Source organism: Amphiura filiformis, chromosome 10 (genome assembly GCF_039555335.1).
Source record: "Amphiura filiformis chromosome 10, Afil_fr2py, whole genome shotgun sequence".
In the NCBI taxonomy this organism is placed as follows: domain Eukaryota; kingdom Metazoa; phylum Echinodermata; class Ophiuroidea; order Amphilepidida; family Amphiuridae; genus Amphiura; species Amphiura filiformis.
In genome coordinates, this window is record NC_092637.1 from 1 (window position 1) to 27,813 (window position 27,813).

At 35.6% G+C, this 27,813-nt stretch overlaps 1 protein-coding gene across 1 annotated transcript; it reads left to right on the forward strand.

Moving 5' to 3' along the window:
• The first annotated feature begins 27 nt into the window (after nt 1–27).
• Nucleotides 28–27,813, forward strand: LOC140162383 (MFS-type transporter SLC18B1-like). The gene is given in 14 exon segments (XM_072185587.1): nt 28–187; nt 4,264–4,860; nt 6,384–6,479; nt 7,299–7,372; nt 8,748–8,895; nt 10,860–10,928; nt 11,412–11,499; nt 18,266–18,402; nt 19,400–19,498; nt 20,052–20,143; nt 21,288–21,383; nt 22,659–22,733; nt 23,201–23,344; nt 24,312–27,813. Coding segments are annotated over 13 exon segments (1,725 nt in total). The 5' UTR covers nt 28–187; nt 4,264–4,278; the 3' UTR covers nt 24,337–27,813.

Here is a 27,813-nt window from a genome sequence, read left to right on the forward strand (position 1 = left end):
GGTCATAATTTGTTTTTCCATCAGCTGGGCAAAACGTAGCAAACAAAACACACTGACTGCTGATCATGTAAAGTCATGTTTATCAAACTAGCCTCTCGTAAACGTCCTCCTGATTAATAGAATTGGGGTTGGGGCATGGTTGCACTCTTGTTGCAAGTGGTGCATCCAGAAATCACGAAGTTTTGAGGTAGGTCATGCCCGTCATGCATACGTGTAGCAAAAAAAGGTAGCTCACTCACTCAAGTCAAGCAAGGTGAACCGTGAAGGTGGTACTGCACACACTGTGTTAACAGCCAGTGTTAAGGGCAGAGTATTAATGGGAGAGAACATGGACCTTTTCGAGCTTCATTATTTCTAAATTGTATGTCCAAAGTATATAAAACTATACATTTTTGGAAAGGAAATGAGTCAAGGAATCCCATGGTGCATCAGATTTGTTCAAAAATCTCAAGTTTTTGAAAAAATCACAAAAATTCACTTTTTTACCCCAATTTTTGTGTGACAACTTTGAAAAAAAATCCGTTCGGAGTAAAAAAAATTCAGTTAGCTTTTCATGAAGAAGAGACATGAACTTAGAGAAGGTTTTTTTTATATTTTTGAAATTCGTCTTTTTTTTCGAAATATTGAAAAAAACATGTGAAAAAAGCCATTTTGTCACTCTATTAAGCTAAAATTGCACATAATGGTGTATATTTTGTTTAAAACAAATATTTTGAAAAATGAAAAAACCTTCCCTAGACTTTGATGTACTCTAAAGGATAGTGCAAAAAGTTTACCCTTTGCTTGCATATTTTTCGAAGTTATCTTGTCACAAAAATCGCATAATATTGTCAAAAGTGAACTCTGAGAAATCGACGTTTTAGTAAAAAAAAATGTCAAAATTATGCACAAAACGTCCTTAAATTTTAAAACGGTAAGACTTTCACACTTGTAAAAGCTGTATCTGGTGCATGGTCTAAATATGCATCTTTTTGCACCAATGAATCTATATAATATCTGCTTTCAGTGCTCCAAAATTCAAAATAATTAAAAATCTAAGTGGCATTTTGACCTCCAAAATTTTGTTTTGTTTACACCACATTTGCTGGCGTTAACAACATACCGAATGCGCCTTGACTGCGTTGGACATACGCGCAGAGTTGCGCCACATCACGCGACTCGAATTGTGCGCGTAATCACAATATTTCGCATTCGCGCATTTCTGACTCATTATTTCCCGCCAATTTACTAAGCTGTCTTGAGCCATGTGACTTTTTAGAGTTGAAAAGAGTGAAAAAAAAAAAAAAAAAATACGAATAAATATTAGCAAGTTGTATTTTATCAGTTTCAAGTGAAAGAATACATCTTAGTGTTGATAAATATCAAAAAATCTCAAATTCGGTCGTGGACAAATGTGTCTTCCATTACTCTGGCCTTAATACACTGTACATGTACATGTAGGGTCTACAGTAGTGCCGTACTATTACGCTGACTTTCGTATTCGGCGATGAGGACGATTTCGATCTCCTGGTTTGTTTACAAACAGAGAGGTAGGGGAGATTGGGGTTAGTTGAAACATTTTTCACAAAATCGTCTTTTTAACGCAAACCGATTACTTTCAAGAAACACTAACCATATCAGTATAAACATACATACATGCTACAAATACAGCCTTAAACTGTATTGGACCTGCTTATGATTATTCATATAATCCAATTTGAAAATCTGAAAAAAGTGTTTCAACTAACCCCACCCCTGGGGTAAGTTGAAACATAGGTGGGGTTAGTTGAAACACGGCAAAAATTTCAAAATAATTATTATTGTGTTAATTGTTAGGGTTATACTTCCCTTGAAGGCACCCTTTAACATACAATCAGTGTGAAAAAATGAATAAATAAATATGTGGGAGTGCGGGTCAATACTTTGGACACAAGGTGACGAGTGTCACCATGGACTAAAATATGAGAAGCCTAAAATATTATAAAATGTACTTTCTGTGTGCACTTTTTGCTTGTATTATTGCTTTTTAACCATATTAAAGCAATATTGAAGAAATGGTAAACATGTTACAAATTTTTAAAAAGTCAAATTTTTTAACCATATTTTTCTATGCGATTTTCATGTGTCAACTAACCCCACCTCAAAAGTTTCAACTAACCCCGATGCCTGTTTTTATATTTCAAAGTTCATTACACAAAATAAGAAATACAATAAAACTTTTTTTTAACATTATTCTGGGACTTACTACTAGTGCTTATGATACTCAAAAAATAATCCCCTGAATCTTCAAACAACATGGAGATAATGCATCTTTTCTGAGGGGTATAAAAATTAGTCAGTAAGTCAAAAAACAGATATTCCTTTACCAAGCCAACACTGGTGGGGGCATCAGTGCTGTTGCTAATTTGGTGAATGACCCTTACTAATACCTATTACTAGGTGCCAGTATTTTACCAAATTAATTTTTTGTGTCAGAAAAAAATACAATGTTTCAACTTACCCCGCGTTCCAACTAACCCCAATCTCCCCTACATGTAGACAAAAATCCGTTCCGCTTGTCCAAACACTCAAGTATCAGAAGGATGGTCCACAATAGCGTGATTCACGTAACATGAATAGGGTAAAAAAAGCTGTCACGTAGAAACATGTGCTTCTATTGTCCAATTTGCCATCAAGATTTCATATGGAAACAGTTCAGACCCAGAACAGGATCATGTCAGAAATTAATATTTTGTTCTGGGTCTGATTATTCGGACTAGGTTTACAGATCTAAGACAAAGAAAAAAGAAAAGGAAATCGACCTACCGACCCACACCTTTCTACCCCCTGTCTGCAATGGGCATGCAAACAAACACTTTTTTTTTGGCCTTAGGCTCATGATGATAGCCCGGGGGGCCACTCATATTAAAAGTTGTAAGGCCCTTCGCACTTGATTATTAGTTTCCTGTTTACCGCCCGCGTCCAAAATTGAAAATCTCAAAATAATTAATTATTTTATTTTCATTTCTAATTTTCTCCTTTAAAATAACTTTCAGCTACTTCTACTTGCCATTTTCTGACTTTAATAATATCAACAATAATGATGAATGAACAAAGAGTACAACTCCACCTTCACTTATTTATAAAATCAAATATTGTTGTGAAATAATTAAATGCCCGCTCTAGTCAAAACGAGACTATAGTTGCTTGTAATAGTTCAAACTAAATAAAGAAAATAAAAGAAAATTAATAATTAATAATTAAAAGTCACCTCGTCCCTTTTTCAAAATCTTTAACAGGAAACTAATAATCAAGTGCGAAGGGCCTAAGCATGCGTGTGAACAAAAACGCGGAATAAGGGTGTTTTTTTTCCCTTGCTAAGGGTAGTTCAGAAATCCAATCACATTCTTACTGCCGCAATCGTCATAATAAGATAATATCACGTAAGTGAACAATTTTAGTTGTGTGTATAGGTTTTAAACTCTACCAATATAATAATACTGCCCTAAATAATGCAGGTGATAGGCCTAATTATGAGAAAAACGCCAGAGGTCGACTAAAAAGATATCTATTTAGGATGGTGGTCATTAAAAATTGATCATGCATCCTTGCTAACGGTTAGATTTTAATCCACTTGTAACTTTGTCCTTGTTAAGGGTACCGGTATAGTTAACAAACCATTATCCTTGTTAAGGGTCATTGTGCATTCATGCGCATGCTTACAAATTTTATATATGAGTGGCCCCTGGGGATGATATCAGCTTTTCTGTTGTAGAATTGCTATCAAAATCCCTCTAAAATTCCATCACCATAAAACATTAATATATTTGGGTCAAGTGAAGTATAGACAACATATTTATGAAGGTTTCCTCTCAGCCCTCGCTGTTACATGTATTTTAATTTCTATGTAAATATGTAGGCCTATTGTGTTTGGGCCCCGGTCTAGGCGAATTTGGCTGACTAGCAAATGTGTTAACTAAGGTTTGCCTGTCATACCTATATTATTATTAGCTATATACCTACATGTAGTACAGGGAACCCATACCGTAGTAGCTCTGCACAACAGTACCACCTTGCTTGAGTGAGCTACCTTTTTTTGCTACCCAAAAATGTCATAAAAAGAGGATGCTAGGATTTATGAAACATAGGCCTACTTACAATTTTTACAGATGGACCATGCCAAAAAAAGCAACGCAAAACACACACACACGAAAGGAAAAACCCCAAACAACAACAACAGGATATAAACAAAATATAATGCACACTTTATATTGATTTACAATGCTTTTGTTTGTCTTTTTCTAGAATTGTTGACTGACCATGGCTTCAGGAGGAAAGCCAGCATGGACAGCAATAAAGGTCCCTAGAAAGAGAAAGAAACCACCACTATTCAGAAGCAAAAGTCTGCCTGAAAGAGATGGTATCAAATATCTCTTAAATTATGGAGAGAAAAGAAGAAAACAGAAAGGCAAAAAGCAGCTGGACAAAAAATTAACTGCAGCTGATGAAGACTTCATGTCGATATTCCCAACAAGAACTACTAGTTATGATCCGCCAAGAACTACAGCAGAAGTGTACCCATCATCTGATTCAGAATTATATGTTGATGATGAACCAAGAGTGCAAAGAAGGGTTCAATTGCCTCAAGAGGAATTTAGAACTACAAGGTCGCCCAAGCGACAGCATCCTGCTAAGAAAGCGGATGGTGTTGATCGTGGGTTGGGCAGTGCAGAATTAGAAAAAGATGATAAAATATCAATTGCAGAGTCTGATTCATCATCATCTTCAGAAACAAGACCACCACTAACGAGGCATCAGAAGATAGTGTTCTTGAGTCTGACACTGTCATGTGTACTAGACAATGCTTCCTTTTCTATATTACTTCCCTTCTTCCCTCTAGAGGCAAGTTTCATTGCTATAGGGGCTATCATTTTCTTTGGAAGGGAGGTCCCAAATTTACGAAAAGTCGGCGTCAATAAAATTGCGACCCAAACCCCCCACTACCGATACACCTTACCCCCTAAACAGGCTAAATTTGTATTGAAATCAGTCGTTTTGTATAAAATAAACACACTATCTGTGGCCATCTTGTGGCTCACTACATTTTGGTCACCAAAAATTTTATGACCCCCCTACATGTATTTTGATCCCCCAGTATATTTGGGACCCCCCTTCTGAAGAAAATAATAGCCCCCTTAGGCCAAAATAAAAATAGGCCTTATGTTGGGTTGCCCTCCGAGATTGACCAAAAAAAAATAGAAATCTTTTGTCTTTTTTTTTTTTTTCAATCACTTTTTATTTTAAGAAACCTTAAATTTTGACAATGTAAACCTCGTTATTCACTCATTTTATTCATTAAATGCATATTTGATTAAAACCAAAAAGAATTTCCATTATAATTCAGACCACAAATGCACAAAGTTTTACTGTAAAATGTTCAAGCATTTGTCAATACTAACCTTTTCAAAATAGAGGAACAATCCCCATGGTAAAAAAAGAAGGATCAACCTACCAACAATTTTTTGTCTTGAAAGGGCAACCAAACAAAATATTTTTTTGGCCTTATTTTTGGGCATTATTGGAATTGAAAGCCTCAGAACTAAAACAATATTTTAAAGCCACATTGACTGAATTAATTTCGAGATAAATGGCAAAGAAGGCTGTTAATGTTGTGTTATTTGCGATAATAAAAATTTTATGACAAATTATTATCATTTGATATTTTTTAAATTTTTGATTTATAACAGTCCTCTAAGTAAACTTTATAAATCTAATGATATGTAACGTATATATGTAGCTGGGATGAAAAGCCGATGATCAATTGAAAATTTTCCCCTTTCGAAGATATACATTTTTTTTTCCCAAAAGTCCTAATTGTTTTTGGCGTTTTTGGGCGCAAAAAATCCGTATCTTTAATAAGAAAGGTCAAAATTTTAAATTGATTGTCAGCTTTGCATCCCAGCTATAAACTTTCAGTATGTATCATTAGATTTATAAAGTTTACTTGGAGGACTGTGAAATATAAAAAATATCAATTTTTAATCATGTGCCATAAAATGTGTATTATATTGCTAATTAAAAAAAAATCAAAATTATTTGATATCAAAAGGACATTCTTCATATTCAGAATACAATTCGATATGTCTGGTGTACTCTCATGTCCCACAAAAAATATATGAAAACGTTGCTATCAGATACCTTAATAGCCTCTTCCAGATAAAAATTAAATAAACAATCAAAACCTATAGCTACCAACACTACTTTGCAAGTTTGTCTGCCCATGGCACAGTTTTTTTGTTTGTTTTTTTTTAATTCGCCTTTAAGGGCCCTCTTCAAATTTCATTCATTACCAGCTATGTGATCTGATCAAAATGTATTCAAAAATTTTGCTGAAAATTAATAAAAACATCTACTTTTCTTTGCAGGCTGCCAAGAAAGGTGTGTCATCAACAGTAGTTGGGTTCATCTTTGGTGTCTATCAACTCGTCACATTCATTGTCTGTCCACTGTGTGGAAAATATGTAAGTAGAGCAAGCATGTAAACTCATCAACAAAAGTTTGGAAAGTTTTTTCAACCATCTATATCTCAGATTATTTGTGACTAAATACTAATCTATTTATTTTGGAAATGTTGCAATATGACTGGAATTTATTATTTTTTAAACATTATTTAACATATTCAAGCTTTAATGTAACTAACAAAATATCGAAGGATTGTTGAAAACCATGGTCAGGCGTGGCTGCTACCTAGCTGGCTTGATCTGCATCAATGTTTTTTGTGTTTTTTTTCCAATTTTTTATGTTCACAATCTTGATATTCACAATCAGGATTATCAAGCCCATTAAGCTACTGTTTGTGGGCCCCCATGGAGATCAGTGTTTCATTGATAGGATTACCCTGCTTAAAGCAAGTATAAATAACAAATAGTAAAAAAACTACATCCTGCTGTTTGTTACTGCCTCTGACTTGGGATGGGCAGTGGTGGGTTGAGTTTACCCTCCCTCTCCAGCTGCAGTTTCTGTTATGACATCAAAAGTATTTTTCTACTTTCCCATCCACAGGATATCTTCAAATACACATTAAAATTGTACTACATGCTTATGTAATTTGGTATTTGGCTTTTACTATCCACTGTTTGCAGCTGTCTGCACAATAGACTCAAAAGTTCCACATTTTCAATTAAGTAGCAAAATACTGTACTATGTAGCTATTTATAATACAACATAAAATAGGTGACACCTGTTTTATGTTGCACCAGAAAGTCAAATTGCACAAGTTAACAATCACCTTTTTCAAGGGCCTAATATATTTGTAATGGTTGTAATGTTTTGTTTTTCAGCTTCCTGTAATTGGAGCCAAGTTCATGTATCTATCTGGGTGTTTCCTTGCAGGTGGATGCAATCTTCTTTTTGGGTAAGATACAAAAACTGATTATAAAATAATATTAACTACTGTCTATTTGACATGGGATCCTCCACCTAAAACGAAGGGATCTTTAAGAGGTTTATATTGGTCATAGGGATGCAGCACTAGGGTCTCTCAATCAGCTATTCCAGTTGAATTCCATACACCCCCATGGAAGACATGGCTTTAATTTCCCACACCTGTAAAATGTGCTGAGGCTTGTGGGTCAATGTCTACATGTACTAGGCGTTGTGCCTACACTCGCCCTACAGGTGCGTATTGAACTAAAATTCACTGCAGTTTTTTCTTCTTATAGATTTCAAATGGAGTCACCCATTGAGGTAGCCCCTATTCACACTCCCTGTGTGGAAGATGTCTTTCATTTCAACTGGAATAGCCCAATATATGCTTACACTTGTTTAGGAGGATTTTTGAAAGTCCATGTCCAGATACGTCCCCCGTTGTCAATGACAAGTGGCAACCCTGGACATATATGTGTGTACAGTTATAGTAGCCTGGATATAAGTCATCATCATCATGTGTAAACTAATCACTCAATACATTGGTGGTGCTGAATTAAACAGTAGCCGTTACATTAACTATACTATAATCAGCTTGCATATATATGCTCAGAATCATGGTTTGCGTATTGCATGATTAATGTACGTGCTCTTTTGTGAATATACGGGGGATGTAAGTTGGAACGTTATTGACACATGCAGTAACAAAAAGCAAATAATTCTTGCCTATTATAAGCTGATCATATTATAAACTATAGGGTCCACGACTTATAAGTTCCCTCCTAATTAATATATTTTTTAATAAATTGAACAGTATTTGACAAAATGCAAATTGTGTAAAAAGGTATGGGTAGCCTTAATTGTTTTGCACAAATGGAACAAATTATAACGTCACACATCATTGCGCTTAGTCACAATGGTTCATTATGTAAGAAAAGAGACTGTTTTAAACAGTGTTAAAAGTCCATAGGAGTTAGCTCTCAAACATTACAGTAGGCTAGGTCTATTCATGTATTTGTTTAAAAAACCTGAATGCTATGGGCTTAAGGCCTGTGCAACTTTTAGAATGGCCTCTTTTTTACACAATTAACCATTGTGACTAAACACAATGCTGTGTGATGCCATAAATTGATCCACATCTGTAAAACAAATACTATTTGAAATAGGGCTATACATACCTTTTTACTTTTTTATATTTCGTAAAAAAATTTTCGACTTATTTTAAAAAGTATTAGGGGAACTTAACGTTCATAACTGGCTGATATAACCAAAAAACTTTACCCCCTCAAAAAAAACCTGGTATCATCATCACAGGTCCGATCTTAACAAACCAATGGCTTAAATTGTTTATCTTTTCTGCTCAGCCTCCTCTCAAGGCTACCAGATGGCACTGAATTTGTTACCTACTGTTTTGTGATACGATCGTAGAAGCAATCGGTAGCTGCTGCTGGATTGACTGCATTGTACACAATTGTAGCCAAAACATATCCAGAGAGAGTTGCACAAATGATTGTAGGTGCATGTTATGTGTTGAATTCACCTCTCATGCGCATTTTCTACCTGTTTCTGTCGGGGTCTCCCCGTCTGTTCGAAACACTGTCAATCCGAACCACCGTTAGTCTGAAAATCTAATTGAAGTTAGGGTTAGGGTTAGGGCTAGGGTTGACGTCTTTTTCAGTTAGATTTTTGGACTGACTGGGGTTAGGATTGACGGTGTTTTGGACTGATGGGGTGTACCTGTTTCTGTCTTCTATCCTTTTCTTGCCCAAGTTGCTGTTTCTGTACATGTTTATGTTGTAATGTCAAGGCTCCTTTTCTGTTTGCCCTTCCTCCTTTTTCTGGTCCTTTGTTGCTATTCTGTCCATCTGTTGTCTTGTGTTCTTTATTATCCTGCCCACCTTTGTACTCTAAGATGATTTGGACTTGAGTTATTTGTATTTCTGTGTATCTAACTTTGACCCTGTTTATGCAGAGAGAAGTCAACTTTACTTGCAACATGAAATACAGATTGGGCTATTCCATTTAAAATCCACACTACCCCTGTGGAAGATTTTGGAAATATCTGCCACAGGGGGAGTATGAATTTCAAATGGGATGAGCACATTGGGCAGCTCCATTTGAATTTTATACATCCTCTGAGAAAGATATCAACCTGAATCTTCCCATGAGGTAGAGTGAGTTTCAAATGGAGCTGATAATGTGTTAATTCCATTTGAAATTCACTCTCCCCCCCATGGAAGATATTTCCAAAATCTTCCACAGGGGTAATGTGGATTTTAAATGGAATAGTCCATTGCAACTAATTAACATAAATGAATGTTTGATGGGGAGTTTACACCATGTACACCAAGCTGAGATTGGAAGTTGACTACTTCAAAACAAAAGTGAATTCTAATTGCATGTTTGTTTACACTGCAAAACTACTATGATTTAAAATTGAGTTTAAATTTTGACAAAAGTTGCTCCAGGTCGCCAACTTCCGAAATGATAACCCTGTTTACAGTGAAATGATGTTGAGTTCAATGTCTGGTACATATGTTTATGTTGGTCTATGATGAAAGTTGCGTGGAAAAATAAGGTCTAACCTCAGCCATAAAACTATGTAAGATATAGCAACATGGGAGGGGACGCATACCCATATTAAAGTTGAATATATACAACATTGCTGAGCGATAGCGATTTGTGTTTAGCCAATGAGGTGGAGCGCTTTTTGTTGCGTTGGGAAAAGCGCCCTACCTCATTGGTCAAATACCAATTGATCGTCGCTCAGCACTGGAATATAAGTTCAGAGCTTTATTATGGTTAAGTGTCCCTTCCCATGTTGCTATGAAATTTCCCCAAAACTTAGGGGAAAATTTGTAAAAACTAAGACAATTTATTGATATACCAAGAGGCCAAAAATGCTACCCATGTTTGTGGCACATCCTTGTATGCCCCCCCCCCTGTTCATGTAGGAATTGTGGATGTGGTTTCTATTTTAAGTATCAATATAATTTTTTTCATTTTGATACTTTTCACACTAATAACATACTATGAAAGCAATTGTGTAAAACTCAGAAAAACAATGAAGGCATACTCCTCAGCAAATATTACAATATTGATGACAAATGTAGTTGTGATAGATATCTCATAATATCAGATGAAAAACAAGTTGCCTAAGATTATTTTGGTTGATTGAATACAGCTTACCGAGCACTATAATTTAAAGACAAAAAAAATTTAGACTCTTGTCAAGTATACATTGATATGAAAAACTCAAAAGGCTGAAATTTTGGTCCATGATATGCCTCTCCTTGTACATGCAGGTATAAAGCTGTTAGTGATTAATAGTGTGGCTTTGTTATTTTGGGGGTTTTTTTTGCTTGTTGGTGTGGGAAAATAACTAATACAGCACTGATTAGGTTGCATGTTGATTGGACAATCCACCTTGTGGTTCTTTGGCTATAACATATTTTGTATGTTCCTTAATATTTCAGGGTTTAATAGAGACAGTGTCTGGTGTTGGATTAATGCTTGGCCCACCAGTTGGAGGTGCTTTGTATGAGGTACGTTATACCCCAGGTTACACTCACATGTAAATTACGTACAGGTATTTGCGATGGTCAAGGCTCTTTTTTTCAGGCTCTCTGACAGTTCCTTGAGACCCGATCAGTACGTTTTTGTATTATATTCGATATTTGTTCTCTATCTTCAGAAGAAAAAAAAACCAAATCTTCTGTGCTTTTATAGATTATAAAAAACCTTTCGACCTTATTGACCTGCCAAAAAAAATGCCCCAAAAAGAATTGAAAAGGCTAAAACAAACCAATTACAGTGTGTTAGTTGCGCATGTGTGAATGTCACATATGATACACATCACAGAGAAGTTGTTAAACCGCATAATCGTGACATGGAGGTCATGATGGATATCAATAACCTGTGTTCATGTGCGTGTATCATCATATGCACAGTTGGAACATACATACATGTATAAATGGTGTGATATGCATGAATGAATAACATATTTGTTTTGTCATTTGTCTTTTCAGATTGGAGGATATCAGTTGCCTTTTCTCTGTCTTGGTGTAGCTAGTATAATTAGTGTAATTATTAATATATTTCTACTACCCTCATTAGGTAAGTGCATATGTGACGCAATCAAGCAAAATCAGCAGAAACTCAGAAATATTAAATTTTATGTTCCGTAATTGGATAGTAAAATGCATTTACAAAGCTGGATTTTGTAGAAACCCCATTGAAATTGAACAACCAATTCCAAAGATATGAGCAATTAAAGAGTTTCCAAAACAATAGGAAACTGAATAAAACTCAAAATCAATATTTCCAAGTTCTAACTGATTTTGCTTGATCTCATCACATATAAACATTCATATATAGCAGTTCAGTAGCCCAATCAGTAAGGCACTTAATTGATACTGCGCCAGTTGTGATTCAGCCTTGTACAAGTTGACAGGCTTCAATAGTGTTGTTGGGAGACAGGCTCCATCTAGCTACTGTTGCTACCAGCTATTCTCCATTCTGCAAGTTGGTCTGCATGACAAGGTTAGTGCATGATTGTCGTGACATAATTAACACACAGTAACTATAGTGGCGCTGATGTGTGACTGTACAAGTTTGAGCTCGGGTAGTGTCAAATTCTGTTCTTGTGAAAAATGTCGCTAGCTTGAAATTCCCATGACAAGGAACTTACATATACTGCAATAATTGTCCCGGTCTACCCATACAAAACTCGGGAGCTGATTCAGGCTGTGATGGTTATACAGTGTGTAGGTTGATCAGGGTTTTGCACCCTCTCCTCTCGGCTAAGATGCTTTCTACCTTTGTCATCCCAAGATACACTCATGGGCTGGAGACTACCATCATCAAACAAACTGACTTGGACAAGCTAGACAAATACCACAAGGGTGTGCTTAAGAAAATCCAGCACTTGCCGGATCGTACTGCGGATGAGGCTGTGTATCTATTACTTGGACAGCTCCTATTGAGGGTGTTATTAGCAAGCGTCGCTTAACCATGTTTGGAGCCGTTGCTAGGGGCTGCAGTATTGAGAAAGAAATTGCCCAAAGACAGCTTGCAGTGAAAGACCACAAATCCAGTAGCTGGTTTGTCAAAGCAAATGCGGAACTGCAGAGGTACAGTCTGCCAGATGGACACTCCATCCTTGCCGACCCACCATCGAAAACCAAGTGGAAAGAAAGTGTTGACAGTGCAGTCAACTCTTTCTGGTTCAACAGGCTTCGTGACGGTGCTGCAAGAAAATCTACCCTTAAGTATGTTAACTGGGACCTCCATCCTACTATGGCCCCACATCATGTCTGGTCAACCACTAGCCCAGATGTCATGGACACCCAGAGAGCAGCTGTCAAGGCACGCCTGCTAACCGGAACATACACTCTCCAAGAAACGAAGGCAAAATACTACCCTGGCACAGAGGCCACATGTCAGATGTGCAAGACTGAGCCCGAATCTATGGGTCATTTCCTGCTCTCATGTAAATGTCTGGAGCAAACAAGAGACTTTCACATGCAACACCTGCGTCAAGCAGTAATTGATGAATACTCCAGCTTAACATGGCATGACATCACAAGAGAGGAAGGCACCTTGACGCAACTCATTCTTGACTGCACCTGTGATGGAGTTCTGCCCTACCCCCAGATAATAAGAGTCTTGAAGCCATAGAAAGTGAAACAAGGAGGCTTTGTTTCGCTCTCCACCGAAGAGAAAGTTCATCATGGAAGAATAAACGCCCTTTAACTTCAGCCTGGGGCTGATCACCTACGCACTTTTCGTCTAGTCTACAAGTGTGATGGTAGCGGGCAAGATGATGTATAATTTTTGTGGCGGTATTTTGGTGTTTTAGCTAGTCACCTAGATGTTTGTTGGTGGAGGTTTTGTGTGCTGTGTCGTCGCTTCTGTGGATTTTATGTAATTGTTTCAACCCCCCCTTCCTATTACCCTGTGACTCAGGGGTGCGCCTACATAAAGGCGGGAACTACGATCTACTACTACTACTTTGCTCCTATATTGAGCTCCATATCCTGTACGATGCTAATATGGTTTATAAGGTGTGTCTTAGGCCAAACGGGTCAGCGTCTTGCTGTAAAGCGCAGTAATCTTGTGTGATGCTAATATGGTTTATAAGGTGTGTCTTAGGCCAAACGGGTCAGCGTCTTGCTGTAAAGCGCAGTAATCCTGTATGATGCTAATATGGTTTATAAGGTGTGTCTTAGGCCAAACGGGTCAGCGTCTTGCTGTAAATCAATCAATCAGTCTTTATTTCATTCAAAATACAACAATACAATAACAGCAAGACAACACATTTGAATGAGGAGATGCTCAGAAGGCCAAAAAGGCCTGAACAAGCACCCCCTTAACCTTAGCCTAAGTTTCTTAATTTGTCTAATAAAATACAAATACATACATACAAACACCCCCCCCACCCTCTTTCATACATTCATTCATTAGGATTTCATAACATATGCTCACGTATATCGCAAAAGAAAGCTGAACATTTTGTGAATATAATATAAATGCTAAGAGATCAGTTAATTTTAATCGATTTTTGTTTTAAAAGGAGAAAAATAAAAATAAGTAAATCAAAGTAAATCAAAGAGATATTAAGTGTACATTTCCATAAGGTTTGTTTTAATTTGGGATCTAAAGAGTTTTACTGATGTAGCCGTTTTGGCGCATCTGTCAATCGAATGCCATTTTCTTGGCCGGCGGTTCTTATTGTTTTGTTAGCAAACTCTGTTTTTGTAAGACAGATCTTGTAATCTTCAGCGTTTCTTGTGTGATACCTGAGGTGATTCCTCTGCTCAACGAAATAACTATTGAAGGCCTTTGGTAACAGATTGGTATTATACTTGTACATGAAAGTGCTTAGTTCGAGATCATAACTATCATAAACATTAAGCAAATTGTAATTCTTGAAAATAGGGGCTGAGTGACTTAAAAAGTGACTATTCGATATCATTCTAAGGGCTTTTTTTGAAGTTTGAAAATCTTTTCCAAATATTTTTGACAAGTATTTCCCCATGCTAAGATACCGTAGTTTATGTAAGGAAGTATTAAAGTACAATATAGTGAATACATTATTCGTTCGGGAACAAAATGTTTCAGTTGGTTTATTACACCAACACCTCTAGATATATTCTTTGAGATGTTGGTAATATGAAATTTCCAAGTTATATTCTCATCAATTGTCACTCCAAGAAATTTGGTCTTATTCAACCTTTCCAGGATTACATTATCTAATATAATATTATTAGTAGCATTGTACAATACGCGTGATGTTTTGTGATTTGTACCAAGCACCATATAATTAGTCTTGCTTGCATTCACTGATAGCTTATTAGCCTTAAACCAATTATTAACTTCTTTTAATTCATTGTTGATAAGATCGTATTTGGACACAATGTCCTTATGTGAATAAGTTATAGTAGTATCATCGGCAAACAAGACAAATTTTAGAATGGTGGAAGTATTTATGATATCATTAACATACAAAATGAACAATAATGGGCCTAGGATGGAGCCTTGAGGTACTCCACATATTATATCTTTATATTCAGATTTACAAGAATTGTAATACACATACTGTTTTCTATTATGTAAGTAATCTTTAAACCATTTTAAAACGTTTCCTCTAAAACCATAATGTTCCAGTTTATGTAATAAAATACTATGGTCGATAGTGTCAAAGGCTTTTGACAAATCTAAGAAAATCCCAACAGTTGTCTCATTGTTTTCGACAGCATTACTAATTTTGTCAATAAATTCCAAGATAGCCATATAGGTAGAATGTTTAGATCTAAAGCCAAATTGCTTATCATTTAGAATTTCATATTTATCAATGTAATGTATGCATCTGTTGAATACAAGCCTTTCAAGTATTTTTGAAAAGCATGGCAGGACAGAAACTGGACGATAGTTGGAGAAAACTTCTGGATTTTCTTTCTTATAAATGGGAATTACTTTTGCGATCTTTAACTCATTTGGTACTACACCAGCAGTAATAGACAGGTTGAATATGATAGTTAACGGAATCGATATTTCCTTTGCAATCTTTTTTACCACGTAATTACCAATAGTATCGTGACCAGCACTCTTGTTTTGATTAAATTTATGTATTATTTTTATAACGTCTTCATTAACAATTGGTTTCATGTACATGCTACTGCTTAATGGGCTCTTTAAATAATCATAGTACTTCTTGCCATTTGTTGTAATCTTGGAAGCTAATTTAGGTCCGATGTTAACAAAATATTCATTAAATTCATTTGAAATTTTCTGGGGATCTGACACCGTTTCGCCTTCATCATTTTTGAATTTAGCTTGCATATTTCTTTTGTTGTTACGTCCAATAATACTATTTATTGTTTTCCAAGTTTTTTGTAGATTGTGTTTAACAGATTCAAATTTCTTTTTATAATACTCTCTTTTTTTTTTTCTTTATTAACGTGTTTAACTTATTTCTATATGTTTTGAATGACTCAAGCGTTTCATCACATGGCTTTTGTATATACCTCTTATACATCTTATTCTTAGTTTTTATACTTTTGAGAAGACCTCTACTTATCCAAGGAAATTTTGGTTCTTTTTTATTATTACTCTTGCATTTTGTCAAAGGCACACATTCATCATATACATTATTGAAAATATGTATAAACTTATTGTAACTATCATTTACATCTTCATTATCCAGTTCAGCATGCCAATTCACATTGGAAAGTTTTTGCTTCAAATTATTTATATTACATGTATTATGATTCCTCTTATAGAAGTAATTTCTTTCATCAGGCGATGTTTTTCTTACTGCCCGATTTTTGAGTACTATAGTTAATAGATGATCACTGACATCAGTAACTATTATTTCTGAGTTTACATCGTTGTGATTATTTGTAAGTATATTATCAATAATGGTTGCACTATGTTCAGTTATTCTAGTTGGTTTGTAAATTGTTGGCATGAAAGCGAATATGAATAAACAAGATTAAGATACTCATGAGTTTGTTTGTGACAGTCATCCTTTAACAAGTCTATATTAAAATCCCCATTAGATAGCATTCCTTATTTTCTTTAGTTATTTGATCAAAAATAGGACCAATATCTTTGATGAAATGCTCGATTTTCGTATGTGCAACGATAAATGGCACCTACTAACATATTTAGTGTATTTTCTCTTTCTATTTCTACACAAAACAAGATTCAAAATTAGAGTTTGAAATACAAAGATCAGATCTCAGTTTATATTTGATTGAAGTGGAAATATATAAACAAACACCCCCTTTTTCTCTTTCTGTTCTGTTTGTATATTCCATATTATAACCATTTAAGTTGAAGTATTCGGATGGCGATTCTTTTAAGTGAGTTTCAGATAGGCCAATGATGTTAAATTCATGATTTAAGGTCTTAATGTTTTCTTTCAATTTTTCAAAATTTTTCTTGATACTTCTAATGTTAACATTCAGTATGGAGAGTTCACTATTGGTATCAATATATTTTTGGCTGAATTCTTCCGGTGTTAAATAATTGCATTCTGGTATCTTGTTCATTTCAATAAATTCGTCATTTTTGTTATTATTTTGAAATCTAATTGGATTAAACATCATTTTATCATATTTGTCTATATTAATATCTGATACGTGGATTGTTTCTCCAGATTCATTCATAAGGTCATTATCGCCATCAGAATCCTCATCATTATCTATATTCTCATCATTGATTTTGGAACATTTATTACATACATATTCATCTATTTTAAGTAACGAAATTTCCTTTCGACTGAGGTTCATACATTTCTTATGCACATAGTTTTTACATATTTTACATGAGAAAATTTGATGTTTCTTTTGCATGTTCTTTTTACAAACGATACATTTTTCTTTACCTGCCATTTACGTCTACACACATACAATCTTATAAAACAAATATAAATAATAAAACAACAACAACAGTATAGCCTATATACTGTATATCTTAATTTTGTACGATCAAATTATAGAGTGCTCAATAGGACGTGATGTACAAACAATTTGGTGATGTTATGTAGAATGTGCTATATAAATCTGTATTTTTGTTTTGCTTTTTAACATTCAAGACAATAGTATCAATACAAACATACAATAATACACACAATTTGTGCTTTTATATTTGTCACTTCATCAAGATGACAGCGCAGCTTGTGTCCCCATAACAGTGCTGATGTACAAAAAATTCAAGAAAGGAGCATAAATTAAGTAGAATTCTGAAATATTTTTGGGGAAAATGTCTCAATTCATTGGGTGAGAGTAGGTTGAAAACTGGGGGTCAATGTGGCTGCACGTCCACATCACTCCTTTTCAGTGCGTTCCCCTCACCCAGATTACAAACATTGACTGATTTGTGAGGCACTAAACCTTTTTTGTGCTCCAAGCCAGGCTTTTTTGTTTTTAGGAGCTAGAGCTGGTGCTGCCACTCTCCTATAGCTCTCCTTAAATGCTTTTGGTGTGAGTTATATAAATCACCACATTTAAAGGTATTCAGGGCAGCTGCTTTTGATGACTTCCCCAAATATTTTGCAGAAGTTTATTCCTAAGTTATGATAATATATCATTAAAACATATATACTAAAAATTTGTTTATAGCATTTTACCCAATTAAAACTTACACTTATTGCCAGTTCTTTATCAGGCAATAAAGTAGAACAACTCTCCTAGTTCGCCCACCACTCTCCTTAACAGCTCGGTCACTCTTCTTAAAAATGTCAGGGGTTTTAACAGTTCTCATTAATACCTAAAGGGGGAGCTGTTGACAGCTTGCATGGAAAAATCTAAAACAAAAGGCCTGCAAGCAGTAAAATTATAATGTATTCTTTTGTATTCTTTCTACATGTATCTAGGTATTGAAAAAGATGAGTCTGGGTCTCTACTAGAAGTGCTCAGGATTATACCAATATGGCCAGTACTAATAGCTCTATTTGTTGGCAGTATGGGCATTGGATTTCTAGATCCAACACTGTCACCACACCTTGAACAGGTTAGTATGTAAATATATCTTGAAACCATGTAGGTCCCCTGGGTGAGGGGTTGTGGCATGTTTTCCCCACCTCAGAAGATGTGGTGTATTAGGAGGTTTGTAGACCTGTGTACTTGAGGATGGAATACCAAGGGGGATATATAGGGTGCAGTCTGCAACATGCTGAAATTTGTTTGAAATAACATTGGGACATGAAAATATAAAATGTATGTCTCTTATAGGAATGTTCATCTTTTTTAAAACCAATATATTGACTTTTCTGAACAGCATTAGAAGAAAGTATGAATACTGGGGTCCACTGTGAAGTTTGGCTGACCAAAATCACATGTGCATTATTTGGTTGCAGCCAGCTGTGTTGATGGTTCATTATGTCGAAAATAAGGCTCGCTACATGTATGTTGAACATAAAATAAGGTTTGCTACATTGTATGTTGAATACATGTATGAAATAAGGCTCCCTATGTTAAATCTAACCATAACCCATACCCACCTTTATATCCTATAGCCATAACCCTAAGCCTAGCCCTAGCGAACCTAATTTTATATTCGACAACATTATTTTGGACACAACAAACCTTATTTTTGACATGGTAAACCTTATTTTGTTATAGCGAACCAGCAACATAGTAATAAGCACTGGGCTGCATGGTCTTAGCTAGCCACCTGTCTGGCTGTTATTTTGGACAGGCAGTTTGCTCCTGGGACAGGCAATTAAGATTAATGCTTTTGACCGACGCTAATTTCTAAAAACAATGCTTCTTCATGTTTTGTAATCTCCAAGCAAGACCAACAAGAGCAGACTAATAAAATAAAGGCTATCGGACTGATCCCCTAGAAGGGGCAGAGGTCTGGTGTATGTTTTCAGGATCAAATATTGGACAGACTGGTTTAGTGAAAATGACAGGCACGTGTCAAATCCTAGCTAAGACCCTGCTGGACAGTCACTCATTATTTATATTCACCCAAGATATTTACACTGTTATTTCTTTCTTCACAGTTTGATTTACCATCATGGGCAATAGGTTTATTCTTCTTAATCAGTAGTGGTGTATATGCAGCATCTTCACCCATCATCGGCTATCTGACTGACAATATGGTGAGTCTGATTCAAAAATGAAACAATTGTTTTTAGCCTCTCTGTAGTCATATGCATGTATATTGGCCTATTCAGTTGAAATCCATACACCCATGATGTAAGATATGACTTTATTCTTCCACACAGGGAGAAGTGTGAATTTCAATTGGGCGTGATTAATGCACACAGGTTTACTAATGTGCGGGGGAGATTTGAAGCAAACCTTTATTACGTTTCACTACCTGGAGAGAATAGATCCAAAAATTGAATTCCCTCCTGAGGTTGGTATATCTGTCAATGAGTTAACCAGATCACAAGGATGTCATTATAGCTAGAGGCAGTATATAACACAAATGGGTCAATGAGTTACATAAAAATGACCTTGTGTGGTATTTAGTTCCCAGGAAGTGAGTTTTGCCTGAGGCAATTTGTGGTTAAATGTTGATACCTCAAGAGTTATTACCGTCGATTTGGTTGAAAAAGGAGACCTGTGAGACATGATCAAATCTCTCCAGGTAACAAAACGTAATGTTAATTTGAACATTAATGATATGCTGTTATTTTTGTGCCATAGGATGTCACAAGGATTACGATGATTCTAGGTTTTTACATCAGTGGCATAGGCTACCTATTACTAGGTCCATCACAATGGCTTCAACTACCAAAGTAAGTATTTATGGTTACAGGTCGATAGATCAAGTGGTCATGAAGACCCAATGACTTAATTATCATATACTCTAATCCTTACTCCAATCCAAAACATAAACTTCATCCTCACCCTAACCTATAACCCAGAGGATGTTTAAAGACATTCCCACAACCCAATGGGGTTTCTGACCTTGTATGTCTGGCTTTTGTACACATGTGGTACAGTTGATCATACATTGCATTGGGATTGTGTGGAAATATCTGGTGTTTTCATCCTATTATTTAACATTCAAAACATCGAGACTTATGAATGAAATTAATGCAGTGGGACGATATGAATGTTTCCTGTAAGAAAATCAAATATCATTCCTAAGTCTCAACTATTAGCTCGTTGGCTGCAGTTTTAAAATTACCATTTTGTGTGTGTGGCAATGGGGACTTTGCCTTTAAAATTAGGTTATATTGATCAAATTTCCCAATCATAGTGCATTGTAGGAATGCCTTTAAGCCTCCTCTGCCTATAACCTAATCACTAATCCTAGCCATAAACCTTACCATAACCCTAAACATGGCCCGACTCTAATCCTAACTCTGATCCTAACACTAGTAGCCTATCTGTATCCTAAACACTAACCTTAACCCTAACCCTAACCTTATTTTGAACCCTTTTCAGACTAATGACCATTCCTGTAAAATGGGCTGTTCTCCTAAATACATTTGTACAGGTATGTGAGCTAGAGATGGATTGGAAGCCTTGCTCACAAGTTCCTGAGATATGTTTTGTTAATTCGCTGGTGTGAACAAAAATGTGGTAAAAAGTGGTAACCCCCACCAGAACTATGTACTATCCTATGGGGCATTGTTATACAGGTTGTTGCTTTTCATATCAAAACCGTTGGAGCAATACAACTCAAAATTTGTTATCAATTAGTTTTAATGGTATTTTCGACAAATGTATTTTGGAAAACAGTACATGGTAAAATTGGAACACACTTAAAAACAGACAAAAAACGATTTGAAGTTTATATCTACCTACATTTTATGGACCTATTTCCATCATGCCTTTTTTGGTAAGATAAAAAACAGAATGTTGAAAGAATCTAACCACCTATCTTTAAGTTAAAAATTAAATTAGTCTTTTGTCTTTGTTTTGTTATTACAGTGAACTGTGGATTGTTTCCCTTGGTCTTGCTCTGCTTGGCTTAGGATGGGGATGTACAATGGTGCCACCCTTTCAAGACATGCTATTGTCAGCACTGTGAGTATTATTAGTTATTAGGTGAAGTAGAGGTATGGTACAGGAAATTATTGTGCACGAAGTGTCATACTGGGTGAAGCCGAAGGAATTTATCAAACCACTAAGTCATTCTAAATATTGAAATAATTACATTTTTATACATTTTAATTGTTGCAAAACATTACAAAAATGTTATGACTGTTCCACGTATTACGTATCATGTGCATTTTACGCCCAGTTTATTTGAATTGCCATTATACGAGTACCTCACCGTATACGCGTATCATGCTTGTGCATTACGCTCTCAATGACTAGATATTATTAGTTATTTAATAGGTGAAGCGTCGGTATAGTGCGGAAATTATCGTGCGTAAAGTGTCATACTGGGTGAAGCGAAGGCTGAACCCAGTATGACACTGAGCGCACGATAATTCCGTACCTACCGACGCTGAATGAACTCTAATAACAATTTATCATACCACTAAGTCATTCTAAATATTGAAATAATTACCTTTTAAACATTTTAATTGCTGCTAAATAAGAAAAGCATTACAAAAAATAGATGGCTGTTCCGCGTATTACAGATTGCGTGCATTACGCGCCTGGTTTACGCGAATCGCCTTTATACGCGTAACTCGCCGTACACGCGTATCGGGCTTGCGAAATACGCTCTCACACACTAGATATAAAGCGTAAAATACACACTCACTGACTCACTGACGAAAATGTATCAGGTTAGCGGTGTTCTTTGGTGTTTCCCTTAGTGGTATGATAAAAAGTGATAATCGCACTCACTGACTAGATATGGAAATATATCTGGTTAGTGGTGTTCTTTGATGTTTCCCTCATCTAGGTGGTATGATAAAAAAAAATAAAAGGGCTTCTCTAGTTGAAATCCATACAACCCATATAGAAGACATGACATTTGCGTTTGTGTCTTTTTTGTATGTAAAGCGCAATCATGAACAATATATATATAGTTCACCACACTTTGATGAAGTCAAAACAGAATAATACATGAAATCAAACTGATTGCTCTTCAGAAGAGCTCTGATGGGCTGATCACAACAAAGATTTGTGCCCAAGGCATTAATTTGACTAGCTCCCCGTTGCAGCGGCACTCTACAAAATACTCTATATTACTGTTACAATGTTGTTCATGGGAAAATATCCAACAGGCATTTCAGAATGGCTAGAGGTACCAATCATTTTGATACATACTTGATGCTGGACATATTTTGTTTTAAATGAAGCTGTCAATTAATGCAATTATCTGCATTTATTTTATTTTTACAGATGGTATGACCTACCAGACAACCTGCAAACACAAGGCGTAGTATCAGGGCTGTATATGAGTGTGTATTCATTAGGGTAAGTCATATGCAAACATAAGGCGTAGTGTCAGGGCTCTATATGAGTGTGTAATCATTAGGGTAAGTCATATATGCAAACACAAGGTGTAGTGTCGAGGCTCTATATGAGTGTGTATTCATTAGGGTAAGTCATATCAAACACAGGGCGTAGTCTCGCTCTAAGTTGAATACAAGCTGACATACTGGGGCATGCTTCTTTGTCACCACTGGTCTAGGACTTTACTGCTACTGGGAATTCTAGTGTTGAAAATGTGTTAGAGCTAATTTGCATATCCTTTTTATAGGCGTTTTGCTGGACCATCTATAGCTGGAGTAATGATAGATAATTTTGGGTTGAAAAAGTCATCAACCATCCTGGCTGGGACTTGTTTCTTTGTCACCATAGGTCTGGGGCTTTTCTTTTACTGGAAATTCCAGTGTTGAAAATGTATTAATAAGCTATTAAATATTCGTATCTTTTTATAGGTGTTTTGCTGGACCATCTATAGCTGGAGTAATGATAGATAATTTTGGATTCAAAGAGTCATCAACCATCTTAGCCGGGACTTGCTTCTTTGTCACCATAGGTCTGGGGCTGTTCTGCTGCTGGGAATTTCAGTGTGGCAAAGGGTAAGGATTGATTGGGCTATTGCATTTAAAATCCACACTACCCTGATTGTTGAGTAGAATTTACATTGTCAATAATTGTCATATCTCAAGATCGGACGTCGACAAGTTATCAACAAAGCAATACATCAGTAAAGTCAAAATACAACATGTTGTGCATCATTTATTTGTCCCCATTTGTCAATTTTTTGTCACATTTTTAGTCATTTTAATGACACTTTACTCTTTGCCGTCCACATTTTATCCCTAAAAAAGTTTTGGGAGGGGGGACTGTTCCTTGGCTCCCTGGCTACACCACTGTTTACACCAAAATATTCCCATATACCACGAACATGCATCATCAGAATATTGGGATTGTAATGGAAAGATAATTTGCAATACTTACGAATGAAATAGATGACCGATGCAGTTATTTTATGGTCAATAATTGCGATGTTAAGCATATCTTAAGGTTATCTCTAATATTTTAGTGACTAGTTTTAGTCAACAATTGTTCCATGCTTGAAGACAGTCAGGAAAATTGTTTTGTCAACAATATTGTCAACAACAGCCCTAATGTTATCATGTTTTTCAAAAGTTGCAAAATTGCTGGTTGAATTGTGCAGTAAATTTTTTATTTTAATTGAATTTGTTATTTTTTACCAAAAGTAATGAAATAATATTAGTAATCACTATGCATGGTTTCTGTCCATTTGAAACAGAAATAGCGAGGTAGCGAAATGAAAGAAACCCCATGGCCTATTATGACTGTTAAATGCTGAGTTCTATGGGGGATTTTGATGGCAATTGCCACATTAAATCAAAATTGCTCTGTTGGCATATAAACACAACAAATTGGGCTGATTCCATTTAGGTGTAAGTTGGCACATGTGTAAACATTACTATACCAAAAAATAACCAATTTCATATTTTAAGAGGACAGTAATATAACATTAATTATGTTTCATATAATTACTTTTCATTCTTGCAGGAGAAGACTGTCAGGGAGACCATAAAGCATAGAAGAGTCATCATCATCTGATGATGATGATGAAGATGAAGATGAGACAGGGAAGAATGCATTATTACCCAATAATGTAGGGAGTATCAACACATACGGACATTGCCTGCAAGATCCAGTAGCATAAAAGGACTGTCTGATTTTCTGAGGAGGTTACCTTCAATTAAAAAGACCTTAGGCAATGAAAAAATGTGACTTCTCTCTAGTCCTAAGGGTCGCTAGTCTGAAGGTTCTCCAGTCTGAAGGGTCGCTAGTCCGAATATAGAATAAGGGTTAGGGTTAGAGTTGGGGTTAGGCTTAGCGTTAGAGTTAGGGTTAGAGTTATAGTTAGGGTTAGGGTTAGCGAGCCTTATTTTATATTCGGACTAGAGAACCTTATTTATTATTCGGACTAGCGAACCTTTCATACTTTCATAATTTGGACTAGCAAATGGAAAATTACGTGTTCGGACTAGCGAACCTTCGGACTAAAGAGCCTTCAGACTAGGGAACCTTCGGACTAGAGAACCTTCGGACTATAGAACTGACACTCGAAAAAAGCCTGTTCCACAGGTGAACGGACTTGAGCGATTAGGAATTTGTATCTGTTATATATTTTGCCTTGAAGAGGCTAAAATGATCCTATAAATAACAGCAAGCTTGAAAAATCTGGAATCAATCTACTTGAGCTAACAATTGCACACAGCTAAAAAACAAAAACAAAATGCAAAATGTGGGTTGTCTGGCCTATAGAATAAGTTTTTTTTATGTATTCATATCTATGCAAATACAGCTTTCCACTGCAACCACAAGTAGCTAAAAGCTATGCAGCAGGGCTTGAATTAGGAATTTTGTAGGGCACCCATTTCAACGCCATCAACAAATCCTTTGCAAAGGCACCATTGCCATTTAGTGCTGAAGAATGCTTTGAAACTTGAAGTAGTGCTGAGGCATCAATTCTAAGGGCACAGGAGGCCATGACCTCAGTGTCCTTCGGTTAATTCAAGCCCTGCAATGCAGCAAAACCTGTTTTTAGAAATATGTCCAGATCAGGAACAAGAACTGTACCCCATTGGTTTGTAGCCTTAAACATAGTTATGACTTATTTAAAATGGTGCCTGCATGGTATACTATGATCAGCTTGTAATAGACAGGACATAACATAATGGATTGATATAGAGTGCACCTACGCGGATATGCTTTGTGTATTGCGTGTGTATTAAAGTTGGGAAATACTAGATGCAGAAATAACAAGTAACAAAATCGAATGAAGTATTCTTATTATGAGCTGATCATCATAGTATAGGTTTGACACAGATGTTTTACATAAGAGCAATATTTGTGATGTGATCAAGCAAAATCGGTCAGAAGTTAGAAATGTTGATTTTGAAATATTGTCAAATAAAAGATATAACTTCTTCTTTTTCCTATAGCTTTGAAAACCCTTCAACTGCTCATATTTTTGGAACAATTTGTCCAATTTGGGGTTTTCTGCAAAATGTAGCTTTGCAAATGCTTTATACATCAAAGTAGAAAAATAAAAATTAAATATGCCGGACTTAAATATGCCAGACAAAACTGATTTTGCTCGATCACAGTTTAAAAGTTCGGTGGGATTAATGATGAAACATAAATTTTGGTATATTTTGTGCAATATATAATGCTTTAATTGGTCTAATCAGAGTTCTTTTTAGAATCAAACTGAAATAATAATGTTGATGTGGTTACACAGTGGACACAACTGGCTGTAATCAAGTTGTTTTTACGTTAAAATTAAGTCAAGATGCGATATGAAAAACAAGATATGTGACCCTTCGCCACAACTGAGCCCGGATGTCGCTAAACTTGATTTTGCGCTACAGTGAAAATTGGTTTGAAAGGTCATTCCGATGAAAAATGAGATTTTTAAAGATTTGAAATGATTAATATGTTTTCTTACACTAGTCCAAGTTTCATTGCAAAATATAGAGTAGAAACAAGTAAAAAACCTCATTTTCTGAAGCTTGTCGTTCTAAAAATATTCCTAAAATTGAGTAAAAGTGTCCACTGCTACGAAAAATTCTTTCGTTCGAGTGCCGCCATGTTTGGTATTGCCGGAAAGCTGGGGATTTCCAGATTCATTTTCTAACAAAACTAATGCAATGTGTGCACTTATTGAATTAGGTGCATACTTTTCTATGGATCATAACTGCCATCCTCTCAAAACTTTTTGCATCTGTAAAGATGTACTACTATTTTCACATTACAAAAGCATTATACCCAGCCTAGCGCTCTTTTCAGAGCGGGCAGTTCAATAAGTGCTGTCGAGGGTCATCATGCTAATGACACAGTTATTTGTGGTGATAATTAAGTGTTCCAATTGATACTATAATCCTGTCTTTTATGTATTTGATGATTGTAGAATTCACAGAAAAAATAAAACACTTAAAAATCGCAATGCAAAAATGGTACAAACTCGAAATAGCATCTAAATTCATAAGTTTAGTTATTTATTCTGTTGCTATGGTGATGGTGTAAGATGTTAATTAGTATTAATTAGTGTTTATCTTTATATTTTTTTAAATTGTTTTAAGTGTTTCTTATTTGCTTTTATTGTATAAATTGTCTAAAAGCTTTCGTTAACACAGCTGATATCAACATTATTGGAAATGTGTGTGAATTTTCATCCGTTTATTTTTAACGATATCCGATACTGATTAATGAGTATCTAATTAATAACTCATTAAATATGCAAAAATAAGATGAAGTGTGGTTTCTTTCTCTTTTAATAATTAGGATAGGATATAATAAGTGTCTGTGCAAAGTTTGGTGGTAATAGCATGTATGAAAGGTAATGGTTGCTATGGTCAAAAGTTGTAAATCATTTAAAAATTGGCAAATTTTGAAACCCCTGACTTTAAACTGTGTTTTCTCGGTTTCGCATTTTGAAACCGTGACACCTTTGAACGACCATAACTTTACTTCTAGATATGATATGAAGCTGGTTGAAGTGTTTTTTTAAAGCTTATGGTATGGCCTTTGCAAGTATGCCAAAACCTCAAAATGGTCTTGTTGCGACATCCGGGCTCAGTTGTGGCGTGGAGTCACATATTATGTTGCATTAATATGACATGAGCTGTACTAAAGTTTAAATGCTGCCTTCCATTGCAAATACACATTTAAATATTAAAAAAAAATGCTGATGCAATTTAGTCCACTTTCTCTTCATTACATTTTAAAGAATTTTGGAAGGCTGTCTGAAAAATACCTTTCGGTCACAGAATTTGGTTCTTTTGACCTATGACCTAAGCCAAAATGTTCCCCCTTGACAGTTGCCTTCCCACCCCCACCCCTTTTGCACACCCTCTGAAAAAGTACTGGCTACGCCACTGACGTCATCAAAAATGAGATGCAACTCATGAGAAGTATTTAAATTTCAGATGTATATTTACTCAATACTAATCATGATTGATGTAGAAATTGTATTTTAATAGTTGTTGATAATTAAATGATC